Source organism: Corvus cornix, chromosome 5 (genome assembly GCF_000738735.6).
Source record: "Corvus cornix cornix isolate S_Up_H32 chromosome 5, ASM73873v5, whole genome shotgun sequence".
Taxonomy (NCBI): domain Eukaryota; kingdom Metazoa; phylum Chordata; class Aves; order Passeriformes; family Corvidae; genus Corvus; species Corvus cornix.
Window position 1 is genome coordinate 59,241,561 of NC_046335.1, and position 24,453 is coordinate 59,266,013.

The 24,453-nt window shown below is 63.9% G+C and overlaps 2 protein-coding genes across 2 annotated transcripts; one reads left to right on the top strand and one right to left on the bottom strand.

Annotated features, from left to right (window-relative positions):
• Window positions 1–554: 554 nt before the first annotated feature.
• B4GALNT4 (beta-1,4-N-acetyl-galactosaminyltransferase 4) lies at window positions 555–19,557 on the bottom strand. Its single transcript, XM_039552821.1, has 20 exons — window positions 19,369–19,557; window positions 12,170–12,273; window positions 10,493–10,603; window positions 10,323–10,418; window positions 10,046–10,136; window positions 9,615–9,715; window positions 9,239–9,306; window positions 8,824–8,902; window positions 7,518–7,584; window positions 6,017–6,160; window positions 5,748–5,857; window positions 5,389–5,489; window positions 5,054–5,136; window positions 3,246–4,443; window positions 2,831–3,138; window positions 2,488–2,641; window positions 2,081–2,153; window positions 1,836–1,989; window positions 1,490–1,616; window positions 555–1,265 (listed from the first exon to the last, which is right to left on the bottom strand). The coding sequence occupies exons 1-20, from the start codon at window positions 19,517–19,519 to the stop codon at window positions 1,151–1,153; spliced, it is 3,435 nt and encodes a 1,144-aa protein (XP_039408755.1). The 5' UTR covers window positions 19,520–19,557; the 3' UTR covers window positions 555–1,150.
• Window positions 19,558–19,768: 211 nt separating this feature from the next.
• Window positions 19,769–23,669, top strand: LOC120410099. The gene is made up of 3 exons (XM_039552956.1): window positions 19,769–20,143; window positions 22,234–22,626; window positions 23,128–23,669. Exons 1-3 carry the CDS (start codon window positions 19,769–19,771, stop codon window positions 23,311–23,313), a joined length of 954 nt encoding a protein of 317 aa, XP_039408890.1. The 3' UTR covers window positions 23,314–23,669.
• The last annotated feature ends 784 nt before the right edge of the window (window positions 23,670–24,453 follow it).

The following is a 24,453-nucleotide window of genomic DNA, read 5'->3' on the forward strand; positions in this document are numbered from 1 at the left end:
GGGGTGGCTGAGCCCCCCTCGTCCATCCTCACCTCAAACTCGGGATGCTCGGAGCGAGCCTGGGGGATGCAGACGGGGCATGAAACATTTGGAGGGAAACTGCGAGGCTGTTTCAGGGAGGAGCCCAGGGGATTTGGGGGACGGGGGGACCTGGCTGAGGAGCAGGAGCCCGTGGCAGGTGGGACAGGACACAACCCTCGAGACGCCACCACAGACAGACTCGGGTGAGGGGCAGCACCAGCACAGAGGGTGGGCAAGGACAAGTGTGCCAGGACATGCAGGAGCCCAGGGAACCCAGGCAGCCCCCCATGGAGCTGGGTGGAGCCCAGGAGTGGGGCGGAGGCTCAGCAAGCCCGGGCTCGTGGCCGGGCATCAAACAGAGTGCTGCCTCCTCCTCCTCCTCCTCCTCCTCGCATGGAAACAGCACGGAAAGCTGCTGCCCACTCCCACCACAGAGGGGGGACCCTCGGGGACCAAGGGACAGAGGCCAACGCAGTTCCCATGCCCTGCATCCCCACCCGCGTGTGGGGGTGACGGAGCGGAGGGAAATCCCAGCCAAGACATTGATTTTAATTTTTTAAGAATAAAAAAAAAACCAAACCAAACAGACAAAAACTTCCTGAAAACAGCTTCCTACCTCATAATTTCACAGAAATTAGCTTGGAAACGTCATCTGCCCGTACCTGCTCCAGGCTCTGCCCCGTCCCCCCCCCAGCCCAGCCCGGCACGGGCAGCGCCAGCCTCGGGGCTCTGCCCCCCACCCACAGCGTGTCCCGAGTGCAGGGCACAGCCAGACCCCCCCTTCCCTCCGTGGGTCCTGGAAGGGGAGCAGGAGGGCTTGGGCAGCTCCAGCTGCAAAGCGATCCTGGATGCCACAATTCCACCTCCGGTATCCCCAGCCTGGCACAGCCCCCCAGGACCCAGCACAGCCCCCGGGACCCACCGGCACTAAGGAGTTAATAAATTCATTGCTGACTAAGAAATAAGACCCTCGAGAAAAAAAGCCACCACCCACCGTGGCCCTCCCCGCTCCCCCCTCCCCAGGCAGGGGGTGCTGGGTGCCCCCCGTGCCGGCACCGGGGCGCGGTGGCCGTGGTGGCGGGGCACAGGCGGGTGCTGGGGCTCGGTGGCTACGGGCCGGGCTTGGGCACTAGTCCTTGGAGGGCTTCTTGCTGCGGGCGTTCCACATGCCGCGCTTGGAGTGGTAGTAGTGGTAAAAGTTCCTGAGGCGCAAGCGCTCCACCTCCAGCCCGCTCTGGAGCACCCTGCGGACCGAGGGACACAGGGACGGGGCTCAGGGGATGGGGCTCAAGAAATGGATGGACAGAGGGACAGGGCTCCGGGTGGACGGACAGAAGGGCACAGCCCTCCCAAAGGGAGGTTTTCCCCTTCACCACCCCAGCCCCCAGCCAGCTTGATGGATGTGCCCAAATCCACGTGGCCGACCCTGCTCCTGGGGGTTCAGGGGCTGCAGGACCCCCAGGCTCACCTGTCCAGCAGCTCCCAGTCCTCCCCGCCCCAGCGGTCCCGGAACTCCTCCGTGTTCATCCCTCCCACGCGGTCAAAGTCCGACTTGTAGATGCCGAAGAGGCCGAAGCCGTTCACCTCCCAGTAGCCTGGGGGGGAACAATGAGGTGAGGGGTGGGGGGACCCCCAAATGCCCATCTCATCATCCCCTCTGTGCTCTCCCCACCACCTGGGAGCCACGGGAACTCCCCATCCCAACCCCTCTTGCCACCACGGGTCCGTCCCCACCTGCGCCACCTCCTGCGGAGGTGCACCAGGGCATGGCCCGGTTTTGGGGTGCTCCCGGCCGGACAGGGGTCCCTGCTCACCGTTGGGCTCCCGGGGGGAGCTGCCGCAGCTCAGCCTCATGACGATGGGAGCGTAGGCCAGCTTGCCCTCCACGCAGTGCTTCCGGATGCTGTCCAGGATGTTGGCAGGGAAATGGATGTGCAGGTCGCACAGGAACACGATGCTGTGCTCGTCCTGGGAGGGGACGGGCACGGTCAGGGGGATCAGAGAGGAACAGCCCCGGGGAGAGGAGCCATGGCCAGAGCTGGTCCCTGTCCCCGCTCACCTCCACCATGTCCACGCCAGCCTGGAGCCCGGCCGAGCGCTCGAAATTCCCCGTGCGCCGCAGGTACTGGAACCTGGGAGAGAGGACAGGGCAGGTAGCGCTGGGGACAGGCAGGGACACAGCCAGGAGGGGGACAGGAGCCACTGGCATGGAGAAAGAACCTTCCCAGGAAGGCCCAGGTGCTACAGCTCAAGCTGAGGCTCCCCCTGTGCAGTCACAAGTTTCTGCACCCCCAAATCCACATGGAAAAGTAGTTTAAACGCCCAAAAATGAGGAGGAGGAGGAGGAGGAGGGAAGGGGCAGCGAGGCAGGCACTGAGCAGGCGGGGAAGGAGCAGCAGGCTGTGTGAGCAGCTGTCCCACCACGGGGAGCCCCCCAGACCCCCGAGGCTGCAGGCTGGGAGTTACCGGGGCAGGCGGGCGTCCCGCAGGGCCTTCTCCACGTCCATGTCCTCGCTGTCGAAATCCACCAGGATGACGTTGAAGTTGGCGTCCCTCGTGGCCCCGTAGAGGCCGGCCATGTCCGAGATGAACTGCTGCACCCAGCGGGCCTGGTTCTTCACTGCCGGAGACACGGCCCTCAGGCTCACGTGGGGCACCCACAGCACCCCCTCCCAGCCAAGCCAGCCCCTCCTGAGGCGAGCTGACACCCTCATCATGCTGGGGGAGCCAAGGGGCTGCCTTCCTCCGGCGGGAGGATGCTGAGGGAGCAGCACAGAGCCCGGGGAGCCGTGTCCTCGCCATCACCTACCTGGCACCACGAAGTGCACCATGACGTCCTGCCTCCAGCTGAGCCGCAGGGGCCGGCACAGGACGGATTTCCCATAGAGGATGCTCCAGGCACTGGGCTGGGGCTCGGTGGCCCCCAGGGCCAGCCCGTCGGGGTTGGCCTCGGCGCTGTCGTCCTGCTTGCCCTGGTGCAGGAGGACGTAGACGTACTCGGAGAGCCGCACCGTGCGCTGGCCACGCTCCGCCAGCTCCAGCTCCAGCAGGTACCGGTTCCCCCGCGCCGTGTCCCGCCGCTTCTCCACGTTGATGATCCTCAGGAGGGTGTAGATCCTACAGGGAAAAGGGAAGCCTTGAAGTCACCGCCACCACGAGGCTCTGCTTCCCACGATCCAGGACCCGGCCCCTGAACTCCTGCCGCCATCCCGCTCCCTCCGCACCCTCCGTTCTTCTCGTTGAGCCTCTCCATGTACTGGGCCACCACGTCCACCACCTCACTCTCGCCCAGCTGCAGGTTTCCCGACACGTTGCAGCGCAGGTCGTTCCAGTCGGAGCGCAGCAGCTCGAAGTCCACCGAGCTGACGCTGAACGTCCGCTGCCAGTTGATGGAGTCCTCCAGCCAGCCCTGCTGCAGCTCCCCCGCCTCGTAGGAGTAGTCCGACACCTCCTCCTCCTCATCCTCCTCCTCCTCCTGCCCCTTCCCCTCCTCCTGCTGCGACGCCGTCGTTTCCGACACCTTCAGAAAGGACGTGGCCCGCGTCCCCTCGGAGCGCGTGGCCTCGGATGAGTTGTAGCCGGCAGTGGCTGCTGTCCTGCCCGGGGCAGGGGTCGTGTCCTCACGGCTGAAGAGCCCCTCGGTGCCCAGGGCGAGGAGGCCGGGCAGCCCCCGCTGCTTGGGCGGCCGCTCCCACCTCCTGCCGCTCTTCCGCCTGGCAGGGTCCCTCTCCTTGGAGATGTTGCTCAGGAGCCAGGGGCTCCGGCGGCCAGGGACGGCCCGGAGCTTGCTGGGGGCGACAGGATGCTTCTGCGGGGTCCTGGAGCGCAGGTGGACTCTCTTCACAGGCTTTGGGTACAGGAAGATGCCGGGGAAGGCCGGCTCCTGGGCTGGGGCTTTGCGCTTCCCAGGCTGCAGCCGGGTCACATAGACCTTCTCCTGGCTTTTCCGGGGCTTCTTGTCCTCGCTGGGAGCTGCCGGCCTGCTGGGACTCGGCGTTTTGGCTTTGCCACCAAAGATGGGCACGGAGAGGTGGGGCTGCAGGCCCAGGGCCGGGCCATGCTTCGGAGACGCCGCCGCCGGCAGCCCCAGCTCATCCTCCTCGCCCTCGTCCTGGGGCAGCCAGTGGAGCGCCCGGCCTGGGCCCCGCTCCGACGCGGGATCCTGCTGGAGGGCAGGGGCTGGGCTGGACGTGCTCCACGTCCCCAGCTGCCCAGGGGTGCCCGCCTCGGCCCGCGCCCAGCCCCGCTGCCGGCGGAAGCTGTAATAGTCCAGGTCGTCCCCGTAATCCCCGGTGACCGGCGGGGCATCCTTCCCTTTGGCTCTGGGTGCCGGCCCCAAGCTCTGCTCCTTGGCCTCGGCAGGAGGGTCTGTGGGCTCAGGGCTGTCCACTCCTTCCTCCTCCTCCTCATCCTCCAGGAAGTCTAGTGAGCGAAGGCAGAGATTAATATCCTGAGGCCAAGACAAGGAGGCAGAGCCTGACGCCACCAGGAGAGGAGCCTGTTTGTGGCTGAGGTGAGGGAGCAGGGCTGGGGCGCCAGAGGGTGCCCACCCAGGGATGCCCACCCAGGGCTGGCAGCTCCAGTTGCTACCGCTTATCCCCACCTCAAATCTCGGCACCAATCCCACCTCGTCCAGGAGCAAACCCGACCTGCCAGGGCTTTGCCAAGCGGCAAACTGACCAGGGCACGCTCCAAACAGCCTCTGGTCCCCCAGGAGCACCCCCAGGCTCCATGGACATCCCCAGACTCCACACTGGGTCCGGTTCCTGCTGCCCACTGCCGAGGCCAACCCAGGAGATACGGGAGGAAGAGCAAATCCCACTCCAGTGTCCCGCTTCCCACACCGCCCTGTGGTCACGCCAAGCAGGATGCTCGGAGGGGTGCTTTGAGGGATGCCGCTCTGCACAGCCCTGCCCTCCTGGAGCCTCTGGCACTGCTGGAGTCATCCCGCTGAGCCACAGCTCGGAGGGGATGAGCTGCCAGTGAGGCTGCCGGGAGCTCGGCCCTGTGCCCAGCGATGCCGGTGACTCACTGTCGGGGCCGAGGAAGAGAAACGCTCGCTGCCGCGGATCCTCCTCCTCCTCATCCATCTTCATGTACTTGTAGAACCCAAACCTGGGGATGGAGAGGGCAGCTGAGGGCCCGGGAGAAGGGAGGAGCAAGGCATGTGTGCGGGGAGGAGCACCCAGCTGCCAAGGGAGCCGGGGTTCCCAAATCCAGGAGCCCTGCCAGCACTCAAGCTGCTGCTGCGTGTCCAGGAGACGAGCAAAGAGCCAGCCTGGGTGGCCCTTCCGTGGGGGACAGGGACACGCGGCCGAGGACGCACCACCTCAGCGCTGTCCCAAAATCCCAGCCCCCAGTACCTACTTTTCCAGGTAGAGGGGGGACTCCCTGTAGAAGCACTTGTTCTCCGTCTCCATGTGAGTGAGGCGCGTGAAGTCGTTAGGATACACGAACGAGAGGTAGACCTGGGGGGGGGTGACGGTGCCGTGTCACCCCGAGCAGCTGGGGACCCGAGGCCACCACCAGCACCGAAGTGACCCCCGGCACCTCAAACACCCCACGGGGATTTAACCCCGAGCCGCTCGGGCCGAGCCTGGGAAGCTGAGCCCGACCCTCCAGCGAGGGACGCTTCCTCCTGGATTTTCCCCAGAGGGGAACATCCCCGCCCTGGGCTCCGCAGCGTCCCCATGGGAGCGTGGCCCTGTCCCCAGGGAGACACTTACGAACTGCAGGCCCTGGTAGCGGGCGATGGGGAAATCCTTCACCACGTAGGTGGGGCTGTAGGCACAGGGCACCAGCACGTTCTCCACGCGGGACGCCTCGATGGCAGGGGCTGTGGAGAAGCCCAAAGCGTCCCAACAGAGCCCAGCAGAGATGCCCCCACCCGAGAGACGGGCAGAGGGCGGCAGGGATGACCCAGGCGCCCACAGCAGCCTTTTTCCTCCCCAGATCCCATCAGGGATTGGCACGGAGCCATTCTGCTGGAACTTACTGAGGAAGAAGGTGTCCCTGGGGTCGGCCTTGAGCATGTCGGCCCCGTGCTCGTCCTGCTGGGCCTCCCAGAGGTGGCTCCCGCTGTGGCTGGCCAAGGTCTGCGGGATGTGCTCCACGTGGTTCATCTTCAGGGACGACTCATCTGCGGGACAGGGCCGGGGCTGAACCCCCCGGCACGCCGGGAGCACCCTCCAAGGGGGCCTTTCCCAATCCCTCCAAGAGGGCTGGGAGCACTGTGGGTTCCTCCTGCTCCCAGGGAAGCAGATGTAGCCCTCCCAGCCATCCCGCAGACCCCGTGACTAATCAGCCTAACGATTATTGCGTGGACTAATGAGGGCGAGGGCACGGCTGATCCCAGCCAGGCCACCGTGCTCCGATTACTGTGGCCTCAAAAATGCTCAGGGAACGCTCAGGGCTTTAACTCCCAAGGACACGGGGATTAAACCCTGGGTGTCCTTCCTGCAGGTAGCTGCAACACGAGCTGGGGTGCCTCCTGCCCAGGGATGAGGGTGGCATGTCACCCTTGGCCACCAGCCAGCCCCCAGGCTCCCACAGGAGGTCACCTCAGCCGTGCTCCCACGGCTGCTCCCTTCCCAGGAAGCCTTGCCTGCTGCAGAGCCACAGGGAAGCAGGATTCCCCCTTCCCAAGCCCCAAATCCTTCTGCTTGGGGCAGGGAAAGGCTTCCCAAATGTGTCCCTGCAGCTGGCTGGGGTTGGGCTGGAGCCCCTGGAAAAGTCCAGAGGAAGGGAGGAAGGATGGAAAGAAGGAAAGAAGGAGCTCTAGCTGCTGCTGGGATGGGCTCCCCAGGGGTGACATGGCTTTGCCTCGGGGTGCTGCTGGGTCTGAGGGAGCCGGGAAGCAGGAGGGAGGAGCGGGAAGAGCCGGCGCTGAGGGACAGGGATTTATCTGCACGTCATCCATCTCGTGGGCACCTGCATCAGCACCGCTGGCACCGCTCATCCCTCTTCCCCCCACGGATCCCGCCTGCTGCCTGCTCCCTCCTCCTTATCGACACCTTCCAGAGCAGGAATGATGACCGCTCCCGCTCCGTGCGGAGCGCCGGGCCAGCACCCATCCATCAAGCCCTTTCCTGCTGCCAGGGCAGGGGCAGGAAGCAGAAGATCTATAGATTTAATTAAACCTTGTGCCATCCATCCCCGCTCCCACGACAGCTCCTCATAACTCAGGGCCAGGCCCCGGAGCCAGCGGGGTCTTGGCAGCCAGGACGAGGCTGCGGCACCAGCAGAGCTGTGCTTCCTCTGTGGTGTGTTGCCTCCACATCCCACTTTCAGCAGCGCCTCAGCCCGCTCCCAGCATCCATCCTACCCACTGCAGCCCTTGCATCCCTCCCTACACCAGGCAGAAGCCCAGTGGTGGGGATTCAGAGGCTGACATCTCCCCCCATTTCCCAGGTTCTGCTCTCCTTCCCACCTCTCCCGGCACGTGCAGCCCCCGGAGAGCCCACTGGCTGTGGCTGCAGGAGCAGCCTGGCCCTTACCTGTGTACAGGGAGATGTAGGAGGAGTCGATCACCTCAAACTTCAGGCTGGGGAGGAAAACTCGCCACTGGGAAAAAATAAAAGGAGATGGGGAATGAGCGGGAGAGAGGCAGGGGTGGGGATGCAGCTGCCTAACGCCGGCACCCCAGGATGGGTCCTCCCTGCCTGCAGCTCCCAGAAACTTCCCTGCAGAAGAGGAGCAAAGAGAGAGGGGTGATCCTGCCCCATTTCCTGCAGGGTTTGGGACTAGCAGGGATCCCCGCAGGGTCAGAGAGGGAAAGGCTCCTGTGGGTGGGACACAGGCTCATGCTGCTTCCCCTCTGGGACTGCCACAAGTCCTGTGGCCAAAGGACTCCTTTCCTCACTCCAGTGCTTCATAAAGGAGAGTTTGCCTTAAGAGGGTCTCCAGAGCTGCCTGCCCTGATTGAACTCCAGCATTTTAAAAGCCAGTCTGGAGCCTTTGTCAGGACAAGCCCTTCCATGCCCCCGGGGCGAGGCACACCAGGGTCCTGCTTTTGTTGTGGATGTTGTTGTTGTCTCTCTCTGCACAGCCGAGAGGTTCCTCTGCACGGCTGAAAGGCTTCGCTCCCTCCTCCCTCCCTCCCTCCAGCAAAAACATCCCATCTCAGAAACATCTCCCCCGTCTCTTTGTTTTCCCCACTATTTGTTTTTGCCCGAAGAAACGCAGATCTTATCGGGATGGAGGGGATGGGGAGGAGGGAGGCAGCCAGCGAGGAAGGGGTGCTGCCGCTGCCGGCCTCCCTGGTGCTTTGCTGGCACCACTTTGACTCCGGTGATTAATGAGTTCTTGGGAGAAAGGAAACCTTTGCTAACGAGCCAACATCTTCCCCTCAGCCAGCCTGAGCCCCTGACACACGCTCGGGGCTCGGCCAGGGCTGCGCTGCCAAGGCAGGCAAGTTCAGATTCGAAACTCACGGTGGTTCCAAGGGGGGAAAAGAAGAAAACAGGGAATCGCTCTATCGCCTCAGCCGCCTCTCTCCCACTGCTGGGATGCAGCCAGCAAGGTGGGACCTGCCTGCTCTGCGCTCTCCTTGCCCACGGGAGGGGGATGGCAGGGTCTTTGGCTGCCCAAAGACCGCCAGCAGGAAAGGAGAATTCCACGTGTCCCAGTGCTGGAATAACCAGGGAAACGGCGACCCTGACCTGTCCCCACTGGCAGCCACGGCAGGGGGAAACCGTGGCTTTGCTCCGGGATGAAGCCCTTTGACACGCGTGGGGAAAAGCCCTGGCACTGGCTCTGCAGTCCTGGGAGGAGCCTGGCCTGGGGTAGGGGGCACTGACTCACCCCAACCTCCACGTGGTCCGAGCCCCGGTCGTCCTGCTTGTGGAGCAGCTCGAAGTAGTAACGCCGGGAGGACATGAGGCTGCAGGGGAGGGGACACAGCGGTCAGAGCCCAGGGCCAGCCTGGGAAAGCCTCCCTGCCCTGCCCATGGGTGGGCAATCCCTTCCTGGGGCAAGGAGGCCGGGAGCCGAGGAGGGTGTCTACTCCCCCCCCTGTCCCACCGCTGAGGGGTTTTGTGGGATGGGGCGGACACTGGGACATCCCCACCCCATCAGCTGCCCCGTCAAACCACGGATCTGAGGTCCAGCCCAGCCCCACGTGCCTTCTGGGAAGGGACCACGGCCCAGGGAGGTCAGAGCCAGCAGCTCCACGTCCCTGACTCCATGCCCACGGGATGATCCCCAAGGACGCACTCACCGCAGGGGCTTGGAGACTTGGGAGCTGAACTTGGTGAACTCTCCCGGCGCCGTCCACTCGGTGCCCAGCTGGGAAGGAGGGAAGGAAGGAGGAGCATGAGAGCAGCAGGACACCAACCAAAGCCCACCAGCCTCCCATCAGAGGGATTAACCCCAAGAAAACCCAGGGATAAACATTACATCTCCTAGTCTGCGGCAGCTGCAACCCAGAGGGGACCAAGGGGGCTCCTCTGGAAGCCAAGCCAGGCAGGGCCAGGGGCAGGGATGGGAGCAGGCTGAAACAGCCCGGCATTCCCAAGGGAGCAGAGAAGCCACATGTGGATCCCACACAGGTCCTTCCCCCTGGAGCAGGGAAAGGAGGAGAGGTGACACCATACCTTGCCCACGAAGGCAGCCAGCCGGGAGTTGGAGGGACTGTCATCGGAGCTGAGCCAGAACTCCGAGTTGTCATCCGATGCCACGGAAAACTGGAAATCCCCTGCGGAGAGCCACGGAGAGGGTCACCACGGAGGGACACAGGGAGCCTGGTGGCGAGGGCTCAGTCCCGGTGCCTCGTGGTGAGATGGGGAAACAGGGACGGGGCCACCCCTGACCCCACGTCACGGCTCTGTCCTGGATGGCATCAGGGCTTCGCCTCCCTTCAAAGCCACAGAGAAAAGTTCTAGGCTCCAGAAGGGCCCTCCCGCCAAGGAGCCAGGATTTGGGGACCGTCCCCAAGAGCCCTTCTGTCCTCCTGTGGCCAGGAAGGGGAAGGACACGGCGTCTGCATGTTGCTGCATGGGGAAAAAGGCCACGCCCCGTCACTCACCATCCTTGAAGGGATGGATGTAGCCAAAAATCCTCAGCCCGTAGTTCTTCCACTTGGGAGACACAGCCAGCTTCTTGACCGTGGTGCGGGTCTGCCGAGGAGACGGGCACGGATCACCTCCTCCGTGTTATCCCCATCACCACCCACCTCTCCTTCCGGCTGGGAATCACCTCCCCAAGCCAGACGCTGCCTGCCAGGGCCTAGAGGACCAGCGGAGACCCAGGGGGGGACGGGTGGAGCCTCCCGCCGACCCCCGAGCACCTGTCCCGGGACTCACGTGGGGAAAGAGCGGGAAGTGGAGGTTCTTCCTCAGGTGCCTCACGGCCCCGCCACACCAGTCCTCGAAGACGTGCAGGTTTGCCTTCCCTTTGTACTGCGAGGGAAGAGAGGGAGCTGAGTGGGGCTCCTCCTCCTCCATCCCCCCCAGGCTGCTCCCTGCCCACCCACCTGCTCGCTCCAGGGCAAGGCCTGCTTGGTCAGGTTGAGTTTGGGGCGGGTGCTGGCTCGGTTGGAACGCTGGCTTCTGGACAACCAGCCATCCACGTCCTGCCCGTCGTTCTGTGGAGGAACAGAGGGAGAGATGGGATGGGTGATGGGGGCCAGCACAGCCTGTGCTTGTGGGATGTCTCCCTGCATCTGTGGGGAGGCCCTGGCACAGGCTGCCCAGAAAAGCTGTGCCTGCCCCATCCCTGGAAAATTTCAAGGCCAGGTTGGACAGGGCTTGGAGTAGCCTGGGGTAGAGGAGGATGCCCCTGCCCACAGAACTGGATGGCTTTAAGGTCCCTTCCAACCCACACCACTCCAGGATTCCATGATCTGAACACCTCATTTTGAGCGTTGCCAAACCAAGGCCAAAGATTTCACGGCTCACAGCAAAGAAAAGCAGGAGGAGGCACAAAAGTACTGACAAGGTGGCGCAGGCAGCAGTTACAAAATGTTCCAGCTAAACTTGTTTCCCTTCCTCTGCCAAAACTTCTCCAAAACAGTGAGTTTTCTGTTCGTCCAAGATGTTCGGCCACTCTTGGGGGCTGCTGGAATTTTGGGCTCCCTCTCCAAAAGCACAGAGGTGATCTCTACGTCCTGAGCGGAGGAAGCGGGACGTCTCTCCACTCCCCCTCTTCCTTTAAAGGGGATTAGGTTAATCCCATTGCTTGTATCTCATCATGTAGAGGGATTAAGTGAGCATTCACCTGCCTCCAGCTCACTGATGGGTGACCAGGAAGAGCCAGGTACTTCTGGAGCCCCTCCAGAGCATCCCCCCTCTTCCTCAGCTTCCCTAGAGCATCATCCCCCTCCTCCTCGACCCCGCCCCGGGGCAGACACAGCTCTGTCACCACAGCACAGCCCAGGTGGATGCACAGTGCCAGGGAAATAATTAGCAATCTGCCTAAACAAACTCATTAGAGTCCCGGAGGAGGGAGCAGTGCCCTCGGAAGACCTCACGAGGGAGGGTTTTGTGCCACGCTCGCCCGCTGGAAGGATTCTCCCTCCTCCCAGGGAAAGCTGGGATGCGATTCCTGCTGTGCCCTCTGTCCTTACCCAGCACCAGCCTGTGCCTCCTCTGGGCATTCCTCCTTTGTCCATCTGTCCATCCTTATTTCTGAGGAGTGACCCACTGGTGGGATGGGGCAGGGAACACCCCGTGGCTCCCCTCCCGCCCTCCCACCCGGCTGCCCTGCCACGAGGCCTCTTGGTGACAACGGGATGCACAGGGACAGCAGGGCCTTCAACAGGGCCTCGGTGACCTGCTGGACAGGGGACAGCAGCCAGGTGTCCTCGTGGCCACAACTCCAAGTGCCTCCTGCCCGGAGGCTCCCGATGTCCGGGATGGAGCGGAGCACACGGGAGCAGCCGGCTTTGCCCAGCAAGGCAGGAAGTGCAGAGCAGATGAAGCCAGGCCCTTCTCAGGGAAGCTGTGCCAGGGCACAGGGAGCAGGGTGTGGGATGCTGGGGGGGATATCCCGCCCAGTTTCAGCGGGCGACTGGGGCTGTGCCCACTGGGAGGGCTGCTGGGCAGAATCAGCAGTCGCACCCCTGAGCCCTTGGATCCCCTCAGCTGGACAAGGCCTGCAGCGCTCTGCTCTCGCACCAGAGACCTCCACAGGCCCCTTCCCACCCCGTTACCATCGGATCTTCCTCGTGGCTCTCGCTGGAATCCTCGGCTTTCCTGCGCCGTGCCGCCGCCGGCCGCCTCCCGGGATCCGTCACCTCCCCCGGCCTCTCTCCATCTGCGAGGGCAGCAGAGAGGGGTCAGACCACGGCCCCCCATGCCCGCACCCCTTTTGGGGACACCCCTCTCCCTGGCATTGCCTCCGCTGCCAGGGGACAGCGACACGGAAAGGGGGGTGGCACGGGGGGCCCTGGCTGCCATTCCCCTCGTTCCATTTGCCCCAAGCAGCTTCGCAGCAGCTCATCAGCAGCAGGTTTAATTACACCCCCCGCAGCTCCCGGCCCTTCACATGAGAGATGCCGGGATGAGCTGTCGGGGGTCTCGCTCCCCGTCCATCCTCAGGGATGCATCCCTGCTTCCTGCCCCTCCAAACCCCAGCTCTCCCAGAGCAGAGCACCACCCTGCAGCTCTGCCCAGAGCCCCAGACCCCCCCAGACATGATTCCCCCAAACCATCTTCTCCCCACTACAGCACACTCACATCGAGACCTCGCTCCCAGACCAGTCAGCTTCGTTACCATGCCGGGTTAATTATCCCCAGCCTTCGACTCCCCTCTGCAGCTCCTTTTCCTTGGGCAGGGAATTTTAAACTGCCCCCAAAACAGTGGAGCAGACTTGGAAAATGATTTTGGGGGGGGGGGGGGGAGGCGGGCACATCCCCTTTTCCTGCCACCCCAAAACCCGGGGGGCGGGGGGAGTTTGCAGTTCAGCCACCGCTGACGGCGCGCAGCTCCGTGGTTCAATCCGGAGCCATGGGAAGCTGAAGGCAATGCTCGGAGAGGTGGGTGTCCAAAAGCCAGCTCCTGTGGGCCCCCAAAAGCCAGCCACCCCCACGTGGCAATGAGGGGGAGCCTCAGGTGCACCCAGGAATTGCGGGAAAGGGGTCACCGACCCATTCCCAAGGGTGTGGGAAGATGTCCCTGTCCCTCCACACCACCAGCGAGTCCTGGGGGCTCCCACTCCCCAAAATGAAGCGGCCTCAGCGGCTGCCACAGCCGGGGAGGGGCCCAAGGCGCCCGGAGCCCCCCGCCACACGCCTCCCACACCATTAGTATTCCAGCGGCCGCGCAGCCAGCATCTCCTTGGAGATGGCAGCACAAATCCCATCCCCACGGCAGGGACAGGAAATTAAGCTCTAAAGCCCCTTCTTCTGCTCCCGGCCATTCTTCAGCCCCTGGCAGCCCCAGCTCGCTCCTGGCAGCTCCCCCGGCCGCCCCCTCCCTTCTCCCAGCTCCGTTCCTGCATCCATCCCTCTTCCCTCAGTGAGGAGGGTGATGGGGAGCAGCAGGACCGGAGCCAGCGCTCGTCTCGCGCACTCCGCTCAGGAGTTCCCACCGCGCTGATCCGTGCGTTCACCGCGGCCACCGGGAGCCCAGCGCTCCCAAGGGACCTGCCCGGGGCTGGAAGGCAGGAGTGGCTCTGTGGCACCCACTCAGGGAGTCTCTCCCGGCCTCGGGGGAGATAAACCTGTCTCCCGTGGGATTTGCCACAGACAAACCCCCTGCCTGGCATCCCGAGGCAGCAGCATCCCTGGCTGCATCCAGAAGGATGGCTGGACGCGGCCATCCTGCTTCACTCTCCCCCAGGAGTTAACCCAAGCTGGGCAGGCTCATCCTTGGAGCTCTCAGGACCCCCACGAGCCCCCCGCGCTCTCCCCATCCCTTCTGAGGGGCTCCCACATCCAGGGAGGAGCAAAAGCACCAGCACCGCTCCAGAAAAGGCTTCCGGGCGTCCACGCAATTCCCTGGCAATGTTAATATCGGAAAACGACTGCTGGTCGGGCTGTGGGGAACTGGGAACCAGAGCCATGGGGATAATGGGCGGGGCAGGGCAGCGCCTGCTGCCAACGAGCATCACCGCTCCCAAAAATCCCTTCGGTCCCAAGCGCAGCCCTGCGGGAGGAGCGGCTCAGGGGTAGGAGAAGAGGAAGAGGAGGAAGAAGGATTCCAGTTCCTCCCAGCATCCCACCGGGATGCACAGCAGCACTGCTGCACCCATTCCCTTGCCAGCCTCCCTCCAGGAGCAGAGAGGGCGGGAGAGGGACGGCGGAAGGTCTGAGGACAAGCAGGGACCCGCTGGCCTCGGGAAGGGGATGCTCAGGGAGGGGATGGAAGCACTAAGAGCTCTTCCCTGGAGCGACGCTGATGCATCGGGAGCAGCGAGGAGGGGGCAGGAAGCACCAACCATGGCACAAACCAGCTCTGAGTCACAGCAGCCTCCAGACAGGGAGCCAGGATCCTCATCCCGGGGAGCAGGCCATGGGTACGACGGACCCACAGCGATGCCTCCCACAGGAGAAGCGCCTCCCCGCTATCCCAGCCCCATAACTCCGCTGGGAAGCACAGAGAGCCTTTCACATCCCAGCGCCCGCCTCCTCCTCCCCAGCTCCAAACACAGTCCCTTTCTTCCCTGCCGGGGTTTCTCCTGGCCCTTTTCCAAGCCCTTCGACGCGGAGGGAGGGAGGGAGGTGACATTTAAACCCCGACACAGCTGCAGCAGAGGTGGCGGCAGCGGCGGCGCCTCCATTAAACCCCGAGGTTCCATTCCCAAATCTTCCTGCCTCGGAGGAGGAGCAGCCCTGCACGAGCCTCCTAACGAGATGTCAGGCGATTATAATTAGCCAGCGAGGAATCAATACCACAAGTACCCCTGTCAGCGCCACAGAAACACGGGACAAAAATCCCGGCCACAACCCCCGGACGGAAGGTGGTGGCACGGGCTGGGTGACAGCCGGTGACACCAACGGGGCCGAGGGGAACGGGGTTTGTGTCCACCACGGGGACACGGCACCAGTCCCTGGCCACCCCTGCCTGCTCGGACCTGTCACGGCCTCGCCGAGGGAACTGGAGAAGTGAAGGGGATTTTTCCTGCCTGCCCCACTCCTTTCCAGCTGTTTTCCCGCTCCGTGACAGCCCTCTCAGCTGGAGCCGTGGAAATCGATGCGGAATCGCTCTGGCTGGCGATGGAGCTGCCATGAGACCACTCCAGCTGACAAACACCCACCAGGGGAGGCGGCTCCGACACTTCCATGCTCATAATCAGGACCTCGAATCCCTCCTGGGACCGGGCAGCCCCCAGACCACCCCCATGTCCCTCCCTGCGCGTCCGACGCCCTTCAGCCCCACCGTGCAGACCCAAAGAGAGCGGGAGCAGCTCCCACGAGACCCTGCTCCATGCCAACAGAGGCTCACTCACAGTCCCCAGCACAGCACAGAGATTCGGCTGCCTGGGATGCAGCCTCTGGAGAAGGTCCCTGTGAAATGCTGGCAACTTTAGGGTGCATTTCACCCCAGAGACATTCCAGCCCCTGATCTCCGCGCTGCCCGCGGGGTCACCATCCCAGTTCCAGCTTTCCAGCCTCTTCCAGCAGCTCCCACCTGGCTCCTCATCCAGCCAAAATCCCTGCATCCTGCCAGTGCCAAGGCCACTGATACCCCAGGGGGCTGCTCACCCCTTCCCAAGGAGCAGCTCTGGAGAGGCCCAGCTGCAGGCCCAGGGAAGGGATGGAAGAGACCCAGGGCTGCGCTGGGAAGGATAAAGCTCCCAAACACCAACGCAAAGAGCTCCCGGTGCTTGGGAAAAGCCATCCCTTGCTTCGCCCCGGCTGAAAGGGGCAGTTTTGGGGACCCTCTGGGCGCCAAGGGGGCCGGGTCACAGCCAGGCTGGGGACAGGTGCCACCCTGGGGTGGTTCAAAGCCACTCGTGCCTCTGAAGAGACACATTTTTGCCTTTGAAAAACCCAAAAGAGGCAGGTGCCAAATTTTTCCCATTGGGCACCCTAGAGGAGCAGGGCACAGAGCCTGGGGCAGCCTGGGAAGGGCTTCCCATATGGAAAAAGGGTCCCGGTGACACCCAAAGCAGCCCATTCCCCCAGCTCCAAGCTTCCCTTCCAGCAGCAGGGATGGGACCTGCTTTCCCTGGCACCAGGACCCCGTGTGGGTCCACCCAGGGAAAACAGCCTTTCCCAGCAGGGACAGGAGAGCAGGGTGATGCCAGGAGAAGAAAAAGCAGCTCCCGGCCCAGTCCCAAATCCCGCTGCCCTTCATCTTCAAAGGGCCCTTCCCATCCCCTTCCCTACCCGCTCCCGGCGTCCCCGACAAAAAGGACAGAGCCCACAGCAGGCTGCAGCATCCCAGCCTCCCAATTAAAATCAAAGGATCTGCCGAGACGGATCCCAGAGGGACACATCATCCCAAACCCTCTCCCTCCTGCTCCCCCCAAAGACGGGTCCCTGCAGGGAGCGCAGCCAAGGACAGGACACCGAGCATCCATCCCATGGCTGCCTCGGGATCAGGGGGTTTCAGGAGCCCTTTGGACCACGGCAGAGGGGTGACCCACATCCAGCAGGCAGCATCCCCCGTTTCACCCCTGGACTGCCTTTAGCACCCTTGAGCACCCATCCCGGGCTCTCCGGAACCCCAAAATCCTCCCAAAACCTCGCTCCAGCACCGCCAGCACCCTCCATGCTAAATCCCAGCAAACCCCCAGCCCCACACCCCCACCAAGAGCCACTTCAGGGTTTTATTGTCATTTTCTCCCTCTTCTTTTTGGCTTTCTCATCCTTTCCCCTTCCCTTTCCACCTGGCGCATCCACGTTTCCACCCCATTGCCTCGGTGCCGTTTCCAGCCGGGAGAGCACGGTAATGGCCTCATTATTTCCAAGAGGAACCCGTGTGTTCAATTAGGCAGAGAAGGGCAATTATCTGCTCGGAGAAGATGAGGAGAAGGGGGGTGTTTTATCAGGAGCCAGCCCAGCTCCCAGCACAGCCCCTGGATGCTCCAGGTGTCACCAACGAAGGGGCCGGGACCCCTGGGATAATCCCACTGTGCTCCCAACCCACTTGGATGGGTCTTCCCCACTTAACACCCCCCAAAACTACCTAAAATCCTCCTGCCCTGCATCTGCAGCCTCCAGAGCGTCCAGCTGCTTGCTGACACCCTGTTCAATGAGTAATTAACCTTTTTCCCTGTTAATTAACCGGGCAGCGCCCCTGGCACAGACAGACAGGTCCCGGCTCATGGTGGCCAAATCCAAAAGTCATCCCCAAACTCCTTTTGGTGTGCAGACCCTTGGGGTGATGCTCTTCCCCCAAACCCTTGCACCAAGTTTTTTCCTCAATGTGGTTTATTTCCTGTGATCTATTTTGGGGGTTTTTGGTCTGTTTTTTTTTCTACTCCGTTCAATGTTTTTCCACCTAAAACACTCCCTGGCTCTCCCACTCTGGCAGCAGCAGGATGAGGGTCCATCTGTGCACGGCTAAAGCCTTCCCCAGCTTCCACCCAACCCCTTTTCACCACCTCGTGCCCAAAAAAGCTGAATGGGACCTAAACTCTGCCTTTCCTATACCTTCACCCAGGTTTTAGGCGCCCACTGGAAAATCCCAGTGCAAGGAGCGGTATCTCCCTGGAGTCCTGTCCCGGACAACCGGATCCAGCTTTCCCTGGGGAATCAGCCACCTCTCCACACCTCAGCCAGGGAAGGAGCCCGTGTTCCCCATGGCAAGGGGCAACCCGAGCCCATCACCGGCCCAACACTTTCCCATCTCTCTTCCCCCCTCCCAGAGACCCTGTTCTCCACCAAAGCCCAGCGCCCCTCGCTCCCAGCTCGCAGCCATTCGGCCCCGCTGGCACCCAGAGCGGGGCTGGGCATCCCCTCCCTTCCTTCCTTCCACAGAAGAACCCATGGAGCACCCCAGGGGCCGGCCGGGATGCCAGGCACGAAGGGAGAGCAGGGATAAGGCACTGTGCCCGGCTCAGCACCTGGGAATATCCCGGCACACGGCATCCCTGTGCATCCTCCCGGCAGGAAAACCTCGGCTCACCCTCGCGCCGCTGCACCCCAGCACCCGGGGGGACCCCGGTCCCCGGTTTTCCCAGCCAGCCATCCACAGGGACGGCGACCCCATGCCATTTCCCCCCTGCCCGAGGCCGGACACGGCCGTCCCGAGCACTGGGATTACGGCGGGGCCAGCGGGAAGCAGCTCGGGATGACGGTGGGGACACAGGGAAAACCCCCTTGGGAACACCAGGCGGACCCTGCGGCTTTCCCACCACGGAGGATCCCGCAGGGAGCCGGCAGCCCCCGGTGCCCCCCCTCCTCCAGCAGCCTCATTTCCTGCCTCGCTCATTCGCATTATCCCGATTTTACCGTAAGGCCCAAAAATTTGCAGGATCATGCTGCTGCTCCACTCGGAAACTTTGTTTTTTCCAGCCGGGAGGCTTTGCCAACCCCCGGGACCGCTCTGACCCCCTCGGGAAAGCCTTACCCTCCCTCCATAAGCACCAAATCCCGTCCCCTTCTCATTTTTTAGGACAAAACGCGCTGGGCGAGGTCGGTCCCACCAGGAACGCTGCGGCTCAAGTTTCAGCCAGCAAATATTCCGAGCCGCTTTGTGCCCCCCGCCGCCCCCGGGCAGCCCACGGAGGTCTGCCACGGGAAAACCGGGAGCGGCTGGACACGAAGCCGAGCCTTAGGGCACCTGTCCCTCCGGAGCATCCCGGAATCCCGTCCCGGCCGCGATCCGAGGGCGGGAGAAAAAAAGGAATTTTGGTTTTTTTATACAGCAGAGAAGCACAAGCTGAGAAAGTGTTGGGATGGGATGGGGAGGGTTGGGAAGGGTTGGGAACGTCGGGAAGGGACGGGAACGAAGAGGTTGCCCCTTCCAGCAGCGGCGAGCGGCTATAAATGGCCTCTTTGTCATCGCAGCCCAGGCAGCGGGTGGAAAAATGAGGACGGAGCCGCTCGAGGGGGGACAATGAATGCCCCGGCCGGTTTGGGGGCCCTCCTGGGTGTCCCCTTCTCCCGGAGGTCCAACGCCGGGGCGCGGAGCCCACGGAGGGGTCCCGCTCGCCCCAAACCCACGCGGGTGATGCGGGACGCAAAGCCAGCGCTGCAAACGGGGGGGTCCCACCCCTGAGGGGGTGCTCCGGGGCCCCAGCGGGGCGGGGGACCCCCAAATCCCCTGGGGGCCCCCAAACCCCAGCTGCTCTGAGAGCTCGGTGAGGGGGGGAGCCCTGGCACGCCCTGGGGACCCCCAAACCTCAGGTGCTCCGGTACTCCGGCGGGGCGGGGGGGCTCCACCACCCCTTGGGGCCCCCCAAAGCCCCCCGAGGCCCCGCTCCGGGGGCTGCCGGGTCCCCATTCCCCCCGTTACCTTTGCCGTAGGCGAAGGGGAGGCGCAGGGCGCGGCCCTGGCGCACCAGGCTGATGTGCAGGTAGGTGAACCAGGCGGCCGAGGTGAGCAGCGCCAGCAGCAGCAGCAGCTTCAGCTGCTTCCGGAGCTTCTTCACCGGGAGCCGCGGCATGCTGCCGCCCGCATCGCCCCCGCCGCCGCCGCCGCCGCCGCCGCCGCCGCCACCGCCACCACCACCACCACCACCACCACCGCCGCCGCCGGGCTAACCCCGGCCCATGGGGCCCCTCGCCCGTCCAGCCCGCGCGCTCCGGGCCGGCCGCGGGGCGGCTGCGGCTCGTGGGGCCGGGGGTCGGTGCGGGGCTCGGCGGCCCCGGGCCCGCCGGTGCATGGCCCCCCCCGCGCCGCGCCCGCGGGGGCAATGAATGAGCGGGCGCTGTGCGCGGCCACGCCCCCGCCGAGGAGCGACGGCGCCCCCGGCCAATCACGGGGCGCCGGCCGCGGGCCCTCCGCCAATGGGAGCTCCGCGGGGGCGGGGCCTGCGGAGGCGCCGCGCGTCTCCACGCCAACGGTCCGGCATCCCCGCGGGGCGCCGCGGGCGCGGCCATGCGGGGCGCGGGGGGGGCGCCGTGCCCCCGGCGCTGTCCCCGGCGCCGCGCGGAGGGAGAGCGGGGCGGCGGCGGCGAGACGGAGCCGAGCGGGGTCTCAGTGCCGCGGGGACGGAGGGATCGGCGCGTTTGGTGACGCGGGGTTCGGCGGGGCCGCCCCCCGACTCCTCCCCCCGGCGGCGAGGATGGTACGTTCCCGCTTGGCAGCGGCGGGGGCTGCAGCGCCCAGCGCGGTCCGCAGGGGGGCGCTACCCGCACTCACGGGCCCCCCCGGACCCGCGGAGATCCCACGGGATCGGGGGCGGGATCCCCGGGATCAGCCCGGGAAGATGAGTGCGGGGATCCCCGGGATCAGCCCGGGAAGATGAGTGCGGGGATCCCCGGGATCAGCCCGGGAAGATGAGTGCGGGATCCCCGGGATCACCCCGGGACGATGAGTGCGGGGATCCCCGGATCACCCCGGGAAGATGAATGCGGGATCCCCGGAATCACCCCGGGAAGATGAGTGCGGGATCCCCGGAATCACCCCGGGAAGATGAGTGCGGGATCCCCGGGATCATCCCCCCGCTGGATGCGACCCCCCGACTCGCACTCACTGGGTTCAGGAGCCCCGTGGGGGCTGGATCCCCAGGATCCCCCTGGCTGGATGCAAGGGGCCCCGGGGGCCACGGCTCTGTGCCCCGCCCGGCCGCCTCTGCTCAGCCGGGCTGAGGCCGCCCACAACTCACTGCACTGATGTGCGGGCTGGTTCTTCCCTCTGCTGCTCAGGGGTGAGAAACAGTGGGACTTTTTCCCTCCTGTCCCATTCCACAGGCTGAGGCAGTGTCCCCTCCTTGCTGCGGCTCGGGCTAGGGGCAAAAAGATGGGAGAGATCTGTTACTAAAGGAAAAAATAACACTCACGGCTGGGAAAACTAGAGGGCACCAGCGCCCTGGGCTGCGAGTCCCAGAAACCAAATCCCGGTTTCCAGGGCGGGGCCATTCTTGTCCGGTTTGTTTAATCAGAAACATTCCCAGAATTGCCGGCAGGATGTTACGGGCCAGCGTGTCCTGCGGATTCCGATGCATTAACACAGCTCGAGCACTCTCACACCGTGAAGCCCGGGAGGGGGATTCCTTTAAGGGGATGCAGCCCTCGGGAAGCAGAGCTTTCCAGGGATCCCAAATGGCATCTCCAAGAAGTGGTACCTCCCGGCCTCACCCTGTATTTGTGGGACCCAGGAGAAACTTCCTCCAAAAAAATTCCGGGAGCAGCAACCTGCATCCCGTCGGCACCGAGAATACAAGCCCTGGCAGTGGGGGGTGGGAGTGCCAACGGGGGTTCCGGTGCCACGTGGAGAGGACTCTGCCTTAGGGCCTGTTGTCCCAAACGCACCCCAAAATGCTCACGGTTGTCCCCAGGTGGCTGCCTGGGAGGGGGCAAGGAAAGGGACAAGATAGGGACAGGGAAAGAGGGAGGGAAGAGAAGGGGGTACAGATAGCAGGGGAAAGAAAAAGGGGGTAAAAAGGGGGCAATGAAGGGGGGCAGAGAAAGGGAGAGGGAAAGAAGTGAGGAAAAAAAGAAAGGGCAAAGAGGGGCAACGCAGGGGAAGAGGGAAGAAAGGCACAAGTAAGGGAGGAAAAAAGACGGGAAAGAATGGGGTAAAGGATAAAGGGGGGATAGGGGGCAAAAAAGGGGACAAGGAAAGGGACAGGGGAACCAGGGGGTAAAGAAAGAAAAGGGAAAGAAAACGGTGAAGCAAAAAGGGGGCAAAGAACAGCTAAAGATGGAGACAAGGAAAGAAGCGGGCAGTGAGGGGGCAAAGAAAGAAGCGGGGAAAGGGGTAAGGAGAGGGATAGAGCAGGGAAGGAGGACAGCGGGGAGAGGAAACGTGTGCCAATGTCTTCACGAACAATTCCGTGGGTGGGGGCACGGGTGTCTTTGCAATGGGTCCCAGCGTCTGTGCTGCCTTCGGGCAGCCGGTTCGTCCCCGGGCGCGGACGGCGTGGCTGCTCAGGGAGACAGGGCTCTGCACGGGCGTGAACTCCTGACCTTGGCATGTGGGGCAGGCGGTTCGGGAAGGCTGCACCTTCCTGCTACCGCAGCCAACGGGGAAAGGAAAAGAGCAACGTGCGGCCGGGAGTTTGGGATTAAAGGAGGCTGCGTCCCCCAAAACCGAGAGAGAACCCCGCCAGCCTGTGCCCCGGTGCACTCTCTCCTTTTATTCGAATAAAGTTGGAGGAGTCCTCTGTCTCCCTTTTGGACATAAACCTCTGGCGCCGGTGGATTTTCCTGACAGCGGGTCCGGGGTTCTTCCCACGGCGGAGGAGGAGCCTCCTTTCCCCCTCACAGCGGGGTCCGGAGGGGCCGCCTCTTCCCGCTCCGTCCTGAATCTCGGGGAAACGAAACCACCGCCAGTGCATCCGCCCCGCCGTGCCTCCACCTCCCGGACAACCACGTGTCCCCCAGGTGCCACCTCTGGTGTCCCCCAGCCGGAGGCATGCAGCAGTCACTGCCGCCGTACGAGGTGCTGCCGGCGGACGTGAGCATGGAGGAGCTGCCCCGGAGCACGACGGTGATGGTGGAGGAGACGCAGCCGCCGCCCCGGGACCACCTGGTGTGGTCCCTCTTCACCACCCTGTACGGCAACTTCTGCTGCCTCGGCCTCCTGGCGTTCGTCTTCTCCGTCAAGGTGGGGAGCTCGGGGGGGCACCGGGAGGGCACCGGGGGTGGGGACGGCCCCGGGGACCCCACGGAGTCCCCGAGCTCAGGGACGCCCATAGAGCCCACTGAGCCCCCAGCCCGGGATGCCCCGTGGACCCCACTGAGCCCCCGTGGACGCCACTGAGCCCCCGGCCCCAGGGAGACCCATGGACCCCAGGGAGCCTCAGTTCAGGGGTGTCCCATGGACCCCACAGACTCCAGACCAGAGGGTGCCCCATGGACCCCACAGAGTTCCCTCTTCATGGACCACTGACCCCACAGAGTCCTGGCTGGAAGCTCTGGAGACGGCAGGGATTTGGGGGGGGGGGGGTGGGGGGGGGAGGGCAGTGGGCACTTCAGGGTATCCCCGGCGTTTTGGGGGGATTCAGCCCGCTCTGGCACCTGCAGCACCTCTCCCACCCTCCCGCAGCCCTGAGACCCCGGGGTGCCCCCGCCCAGCCCCACTGACTCTGCCTCTGCCTCCCCCCAGTCCAGGGACCGCAAAGTGCTGGGTGACTACAGCGGGGCACTGAGCTACGGCTCCACGGCCAAGTACCTGAACATCACGGCCCTGGTGATCAACATCCTCATCGTCATCATTGTTGTCACCGTCGTGGCCCTGATCGTCTCCGGCGCCATCGGAGGGATGCATCGCTACCCGTACGGCCCCACTTAGTCCCCTCCTTGCCGCGAGAGCTGTGCATTCCCCCTCCCCTCCGAGTTCCCCTCAGCCCTCGGAGCCGGCGAGTGTCTTCCGGTCACCAAAACTGCAGAGTGACAGTCCACGTGCTCCCCCGGAGCCCGCTGGCGTGCTGTCCCTCTTCCCTCGCTGCTCGGAGCTTTTGTGGGGCCCTCGCTGGAGGTGTCTGGGGACGGACACCAGGGAGGAGCTGAGCACCCCCAACCCCGCTGTTGCCTGTTTGCTGCTTTGCTCTGGGTCTGGAGCCCCAACTGCCTCAAAATAATCCCGAGGAGAAGCACCTGGTTCAGAGAAACCTCGTTGAAATAAAGGTCTCTTTCACTTTTGCCCCATCTTGGTTTCGTATCGTAGGGAAGTGGTTTTGTGTTCCTCTGCAGCTTGGCCAGATGACAAACAATATCAGCCCGTGGGATGTGCCTGAGGGAGGGGGAAACTGTCCCTCATCACAGAGACAAAGCTTGGGGGACACACCAGGCTCCACGATCCTGGATACTGCATCCGTACGGGGTGTGAAGGGTCACGCCGAGGATGCGGGTGGAACCTGATCCTTGCCGGGGTGTCACCGGGAGCACCCCCATCCTCACCGGCCCTCAGGAGGGGCTGAGGGCAAGCTGGCTTTGGTGGGGCAGGATGTGCAAAGGGCTTGAGCAGGATATGGGCTGGAATGGGATTGTGTGGGGCAGCGGGGCTGGAGAGGCTCCCAGAGGGAAGGGTCCAGCGGGTGCTGCGGGTCCATCCCAAATCCCCTCACTGGGGCTGGATTCCATGGCTCTCCCCTGCAGCCAGGCGATTTGGGATCCTGCTATGGCTCACAGCCCCCATCCTGCTTGCCTGGAGCCCGGTTTTCTTGGGAACAACTGCCCATCTGCCTGCAACGGGAAGCAGGGAATGAATTCCGTGTCTTGCTTCGCTGGCATGTGCCTTTGCTTTCGCTATTAAACTCATTCCAGCCCACCAGTTTCCTCCCATTTATGCTCCCAATTCCTTCCTCATACCACAGGGGAGGGAATTATAGCCGGAGGAAGCCACACCAAGCACCAGCCGTCCCTGTCACCCGGCTGGAAGGGCTGGCAGGGCAGCGATCCTTGCGCCTCCGGGCTGCCGCACGTGCCACCC